This window comes from Embiotoca jacksoni, unplaced genomic scaffold (genome assembly GCF_022577435.1).
Source record: "Embiotoca jacksoni isolate LCO1_2020_lvr unplaced genomic scaffold, fEmbJac1.0.p SCAF_6, whole genome shotgun sequence".
Classification (NCBI taxonomy): Eukaryota; Metazoa; Chordata; class Actinopteri; family Embiotocidae; genus Embiotoca; species Embiotoca jacksoni.
In genome coordinates this window covers 6,850,204-6,857,245 of record NW_027185414.1, presented here as the reverse complement: position 1 = coordinate 6,857,245, position 7,042 = coordinate 6,850,204, and the positions used below count along the sequence as shown (strand labels likewise).

The following is a 7,042-nucleotide window of genomic DNA, read 5'->3' as shown; positions in this document are numbered from 1 at the left end:
AGACTATTTGCAGGTGTTGTTTCGGTGGTAGTCTGGAATCAGATTTAGTCAGAAAATCTTAATCTTTGCCTGCTGATATGAAAATGATTTAGTGGTTGCAGAAATCAGGACTGGAGATCAAGGCAGAAACAAAACAAAACAGACCCTCTCTTGTCTACATCAGGAAATCATTGATTCGATATTTGTATCATACATTTGTTAGTTTTTTCCTCCTAGTTTCAGGCAAACAGGCTGTTAAAAAGTGGTCTGTGTTGCATGTAAAGTAACACAAGTTTATTGAATTGTCAAGTTTAATATTTATTTTGGAAATTGTGCAGAAGAATAGTGCGTCAAAATCAATATCCCAACAGCAATTACTTTGCACGGCACCCCCCTTGACGTTTACCACGGAAGTAGTAAATGTCAAAGTTTGATTTAAGAAGTTCGAAATGTGAAGATGAGAAAGTTTTTTAGAGCGTCAGCACGAATCATCCACTACAGTGATCATTTTATTACAGCTGCATGGAGGAGAGGCAGAGGAGTTAGCCCATAATGAGTTGGTCCATAGGCAAAGCAGGCGAATCAAAGGGACTCTGAGGGACCATGTGAATTTCTCTGCTGGGTTTGATCCTACAAATGACCTTTTAATTAACACAATGTTAAGTTAGTGCAGCGGCTCGCTACACAGGGGACAAAGCAGCATTCTTCCCATGTTCCTGCCTCGTTGCTCGGCCTGAACAGTAACAAAGTGTTTGATGCCACTTCTGATTAGATGCTGACAACAGAGAGATGATGTCCCCTTTCTTCCACAACTTGTGGATTTCACTCACGTCCTCCTCTGAATTATGACCCGTCATCAGCGCTGCGGCTTCATGCGTCGAGTCAAGACTAAAAACTTTGATCAAATGCACATCCGCAAATGTTTTTTAATTGGCTGATGGGGACGCCGGGCGCTATAAATAACCACGACACAGAGTTCTTGGAAAAAACAATGTATTGTTAGAAAAAAAATCCATGAATGGCAAACACAGGAGAAGCGCACATTTGGAACACAATGACAACAAATCTTTAAGTCCACGCGTAAACACAGCAGATCCAGTCCTTTATAGTCAGCTTTAAGTCCGACAAGCTTTTCTCTTTTACATCAGCCAAAATGACACGAAGCCACAGTGAAACGAAACATGAAACAAAATACTTTAAGGAGATACAAATCCAACCAATTAACACGTTAAATAAGAACGACATAACAAAATAATACATAGAGAGAAATAAATAAGTTTGCTACACTACACGATTGCCATTACACAAATTCGGCCCTTTTTTTTTTTTTATTTGGCCATATCCTTTGCATCTAGAATTTTTGCATAAAGTCTTTAACACCATAAAAACAATGTTGTGCAAAATGATAGCCACGCCCACAGTTTGACAGCTCTCACTGCAGCAGCGCCAGGTAGCTCCCAAGTGTCATATTGAGGCCGCCACTCGGCCAGTGTCCTTTAGTGCATAAGAAATGTCCCATTACTAATTGTGGTTCACTTTCCAGTGATCTAGGAGGGAGGACAAATACAGCAGGGGTTCACATTAACTCCAAAATGAAAAGGAATAAATAATCTTAATATTAGGAATGTGTCTTCAAATAAAAGTTAATTGTTATATAAAAAAAAGTCTCATATTTTGATTTGGGTTTTGCAAATAACTTTTGACATAATGCAAATTAGTAACCTCTCTCATCAATCTGCAATCTTTATATTCAGATAATATAAAATAAAAATAAAAAAGATGTTGCCACATATATTATCAAAAAATAATAAGGTCTACATCCGTGAGTATTTGATGATGTTTTTCCTCACCTCGTGTGGAAGTGTGTGTGTATGTGTGTGTCATGACTTCACGGGTTCCTTCCAGTCCAGTGCATACTCTCACCTGCTTCACCTCTTCATCACTGGTCTGAACGCAATGACCTTGTCATCCTGCACGGTCCCACAGGCTTCACTGAGGTCAGATGACTGTGTCTCTGCTTTGCCGCCAGAGAATCCTGCCCACCCAAATAAAAGCACATCTTAAGAAAGTTGCCTCAAGTTGCAAGCAAGTTGACAGAAAGTGTCTTGTTACTTCAAGCCCCTTTAATTTCAATTTCGAATGCCAAACATTTTTGAATAGTGCAGTATTTAACAATGTAAATTAGTGTCTGCTCATGTCCCCCTGTCATCCTTTATGGTAAACTCAGCAGGTAAAAGGCATACCTTCAATAGTGGAGTATTGACATGCGTCAGGAAGTGCAGCATAGGGTGAACACTGAAGTTGGAGGCCCTTGTGACTGTAGCTGTTAGTGCCGTAGACTTTTGAGTGCAAGGACGAGCCCTCAGGGAAGGGGCTCTCAGCGTCAGTGACACTGCTAGATTCATGGAGGCCCCTCATGCCCCCACACTGTCCAGCTGGAGCCCCGGTGAGTCTGGTGCTCTGTAGCTGGCAGTCCCCGGTTGAGTTGCCTGTCCTCAGCTCAGAGCCGTGCTGCTGAGGGCTCAGTATGACCCCCGAAGCAGCCGTACGCGCCAGAGACCAAATCCGTGGTTTATCCGATGCTTCAAAGTGAGACAGGGACAACGTTCCTGCTGCCGGGCCAGTCGAGGAGGGTGCCTTGGACACTACGGGATCCAGGAAGTCAGACGGGAGAGGAGGGAGGGTGGTGACACTTTTGATGGCACAGGGGAATGAGTGGAAGCTGTTAGTTAAACTCAGGTGCAGCTCCGAGCTGCAGTCTCTTTTTGGAGGAGCTCCAGATATTGCCATGGCCCTCTGGAGGTCCTGCTCATCTGCTGCCACCTTTTCACAGTCACTGTCCAGCTTGTCACAGTCGTCCTCGTCCATGTCCTCCAGGTCACTCAGATGCAGATCCTTCTCCTCCTTGCAATCACTAGAATCTGCAAGAAAGAAAAACAAATTAGGTTGTGTTGTAATTTCCTTTGAGAAAGTTTGTTTGGAAAACTTTTAATATACTTTTAACTTGCCAACCTGCATTGTTTCCTTTGAGAAATTTAGGAGGCAACTACATTTGCTGAAGTTTAGTCTCACTAACCATATCTAACCTTGAGGAAGATTAAGTGACAGTTGGCCAACAGAAAGTAGACAAATGTTTACCTTTGGTGACACAGTCCTGGTCGCTCTTGGTCAGATCGTCCTTCCTGTCATCGTTCGCCTTATTCTTTGGAGACCAGGTCATCTTGTTCTCCTTCTTTAGCCTCCTCCTGGCGTTGGCGAACCAGGTGGACACCTGGGTGAGGGTCATTTTGGTGATAATGGCCAGCATGATCTTCTCGCCCTTGGTTGGGTAGGGGTTCTTGCGGTGCTCGTACAACCATGTTTTCAGGGTGCTGGTGGTTTCGCGTGTAGCGTTCTTTCTTCTGGCTGAGCCATTAAAGTCTACTGTCCCGTATCTGGAGACACACACACACACACACACACACACACACACACACACACACACACACACACACACACACACACAGACAGTCACCATTAGTGCAGTTAGTGAAGTATATCTTAGACTACACTCTCAGACATCCTATACCCTGAGTCCTTGCTGTTAGAAATATATACAGCTTCACTCCAGGCGGGCATCAGTGTGGAGTTACACTCTGACCTTTGTTCGCTCAAGCTCATATTACATATACCGGGCAGAAATGAATGTCGAACTCACCTGTCGTATTGATACTGTCCCAACGAGTGATCATAAGGGTAGTATGCAGCGGTTTGAGTGATGCCAGAGTGTAAAGTGCCTGTGCTGTCCTTAATGTCATATTGTGGATTCTACAAAAGAAGAAAAGGGTGTTATTAGTTGCTGGAAACACTTTAGTTGGAAACTTCAAGGTTATTTATCAGCATTTTAAATTTTTTTTTTTTTTTTTAAAGAATCACAGCATTCACATAGCAGTTTTAAGCTCTTAGACCACAGGTAAACCCTTCAAATTAAGGGTGACTTGAGCTAAAAAATCATTCCCATACATGACATCAATGTCTTAAATGTATTTTTAACAGTTTAAATGTATAATGTCATAAGAAATACATACAAAATTGTATTTTCCATGATGTTCTATTTTAAATGTTACTATTGTTTTCAGGTATAATGCACATAATTTCTATGGACAATAAATTTTAGCTGGCTTTAAAATAAGATCAACTTTCTGCTGCACTGCAAAATGTCCATTTAACAAATCATTTAGTCCTTCATCCAATCCACTTTTTTCAAGTAAACATTTCTGACAGTGGATCAATATAATATCCCTTTTTTTCCCAACAGCTGCTCCAGTAACAGAAACAAGTGCCAATATTTCTGATACAAAGCACAATGAGGAGGGTTGTTTTATATTAATAAAATGACATTTGAATCAAATAAGTTCCTCTGCGTCTACACTTTCTCCCCTCATCTCAGTGGCATCGTTTTTGACTTCATGTTACTGTAGAAGATGAGAATGGCTGCTGGATTAAACGGCTTGTCGAGACGGATATGTTTGCAGTGTGAGATAAATTGATAAACCCAGTTGATCGATCAACCAGAGCCCCCCCCGCCTCCCCTTGGCGTGTCAGATGAGCCCACCAGAGTGGAGTAGATAGCGGATGGGTCGGTGCTGTAGGGGAAGTAGTTGGCGTAGTTCTGGCTGGCTGCCGCCGCTGCGGCGTAGGGAGAGCTGTACATCCCCAGCGCCGCGTTCAGCTCCGTCCGGCTGCTTGCCAGGAGCCGGTTCTCGTAGGACGGGCAGCAGAAGGAGGCGGCGGCGGCGGCGGCAGCGGCGGTCTGGGAGCTGCTTGTCCCGTCAGAGACCGACCTGGAAATCGAATCGCAGCAAGTCGTACTGGGGTTTGCCGACACGAAAAACTGCATAAAGAGAATCGTGGACAGACATGGTCATTGGAGCTGTTTCGGCTCTTATCTGGATGTCTGTGACAACTCTGAAGTGACTGTGGGTTATGCATTGCAAAAAGATTTCCATCTGAACAAGTTGCTGTGGTGTTAAGATGTGAAATCTTAAAACGAGTGAAATAATGTGAGCTGCTTTCGTTCGTCTTTGGTGCACATCAGTTGAAATATCATGAAGCAGGTATCATTGTCTTAACTTGTGACCCGCCTTACTTCAAGGTAAGTCACTTTTCAGAGAATTCCTGCAATTAGAAAAAGTAGCTTGAATCGGAAATAACTGCTACGTGCTGCATCTCATCGTTGTATTTTTTCACGACTTAATAAAATTCTGAATGTAATACTGTATATGCCAGTGAATAACATAGATAATTGTTTTCATAGAATAGTAAGACAGAGAAGAGTTGTGCGCAATACGTGCGTAAAAGTGACCTGCTCCAGTTTGTCACTGACTACAAATTTATAATTTCTCTGCAGGAAAAGACAAGTCTGTGTCAAGTTACCCACCGCTTCATTTCAAATTCAAATGGTTTAAATTGCATTGATATTGTGCCGAACGTTGAAATATTATCAAACTAAAAGTTGGGTGGTAACTTTGCCAGCAGAGCAACTTCTGTCCCCTCATCGACATGAACTTCTCCGAACTTGTCACCGTGAGCAATAATAGTGTCTCAAAATGTAAATAAACCGATTTAATGACGTTTTAAAAGCTTTCAAAATAATCTAATTCCTACATATCACAGTGATTTTTTTTTTAAATAGAAAGTTTGCGAGTGTGTACAGCATGCGTAACAGCCCAATTACACTTCGCAGTGTGCAAAAGGTGACATTCATCTCTATTGTCATCAGAAAAACACGTGAGTTCATTCATAATTCAGTGTAATTGGACACGGGTGCGTGTATATCGATATTTGGTTCAACAACAAAAGCACCGCGCGAAAATAGCTGTCAATACTGTCAAAGCAGTCACTCGTGCATTGATGTTTTCTATAAGAGAAAAGTCCTCTGTTTAGAGAAATAAAATAAAACATGCAGAAAGTCACTGGTTTGTGTGTACACTAAAACTTAGAAGAAATAAAAAGCGAAGTGTCTTACCTGTGAAGTTGCATTGTACGGGTATCCAAATTGCGAGAAAGACATAGCTGCTTCTTTTGTTACCATCAGGAATATTCTTCACCCTTGATCGATTGCAACCAATTCTACTTCAAATCCACCGTCTTACACACATTTCCACGCACGGCCTTTCGCTCAATAATAGATGACTTCACTCATAGGAGGGAGACTTTAGGCTGGAACCAGCTGCAGATTGTTTTATATGAATGAATAATCCCCCCCAAAGGACCCGATAAGAAATGAAATTAAGCGTCATTAAATGCAAAAAAAAAAAATTGTTGTTGTGTTAGCTGAAGGAGGCTTAAAGGATAACGTAAGTCTTCCAAGATATGGACTCTGCTTGTGCTATTATTTGTGGCTCTATAGTTCTTTAGCATTCATCCATGCAAGGGTATCAGCGTGACGTCACTGTAATCCCGGAACGGCAGGGTACCAAGGATAGAATAATGTCTTTGCCAATCACGTCCAACAGGGTTTTCTTAAGGTGCACTGTACACAGCCTTGTCCCGCTTTTGTAATATAATGTTTCACCGATTTTCTGAGATAAAGTCTCATAAAAATGTGCACTGCTGTTCATTATTATTGAATTGCAAGAATGGAACACATGTAAATCCTTTGTGAAGTTAAATAAATTAGAAAAAAAGAAACATTGGGGATGTTTTTGGCTTTTTTTATGACTTGTGAGTTACCACATTATTTTTTTTTTCTTTTCAGAACAGACAAACAGAAATCACACAAGATAGTAAAGTCTCCTTCTGTTTTCAGATGAAAAAAGACTGATGTTTATTTGAGTTACAACCCACCACAGCTAAAGCTGCTTGAATATACACCTTGTATACCTTTTTTTATTTTTTAATCTCGACCTCTGTTCGCCTCTGGCTCTCTGGCCAGAGGTCCATCCCGGAGTTAATGAGGATGATGTTTCTATCTTTCTCTATTAGAGAGAGGGGCAGTCCCAGCAGGAGCGGTTAGAGGGTTTTTTGGCAGGTCAATAGACCAGTGATTGATGCGCGCCTGGAGACCTACGTGACCATTACG

The 7,042-nt window shown here is 41.8% G+C and overlaps 1 protein-coding gene across 2 annotated transcripts; it reads right to left on the bottom strand.

Moving 5' to 3' along the window:
* Positions 1-983: 983 nt before the first annotated feature.
* On the bottom strand, positions 984-6,224 carry irx6a (iroquois homeobox 6a). Of its 2 annotated transcripts, none has more exons than XM_069173931.1 (7): positions 5,987-6,224; positions 4,574-4,852; positions 3,677-3,786; positions 3,118-3,413; positions 2,223-2,900; positions 1,903-2,014; positions 984-1,526 (listed from the first exon to the last, which is right to left on the bottom strand). In XM_069173931.1, exons 1-6 carry the CDS (start codon positions 6,050-6,052, stop codon positions 1,908-1,910), a joined length of 1,536 nt encoding a protein of 511 aa, XP_069030032.1. In that variant the 5' UTR covers positions 6,053-6,224; the 3' UTR covers positions 984-1,526; positions 1,903-1,907. The 2 variants fall into 2 exon arrangements, with proteins under 2 accessions (XP_069030032.1, XP_069030033.1); XM_069173932.1 differs by having other exon boundaries at positions 4,574-4,802.
* Between the last annotated feature and the right edge of the window lie 818 nt (positions 6,225-7,042).

What these genes read in the sequence shown, in the direction of transcription:
- irx6a (XM_069173931.1), bottom strand. Translation starts at nt 6,052, where the DNA reads ATGGTAACAAAAGAAGCAGCTATGTCTTTCTCGCAATTTGGATACCCG. An exon ending in CGTACAATGCAACTTCACAG is followed by an intron (nt 4,853 to 5,986) that starts GTAAGACACTTC and finishes CTCTTTATGCAG; the next exon opens with TTTTTCGTGTCGGCAAACCC. An exon ending in GGACAGTATCAATACGACAG is followed by an intron (nt 3,414 to 3,676) that starts GTGAGTTCGACA and finishes GTGTGTCTCCAG; the next exon opens with ATACGGGACAGTAGACTTTA.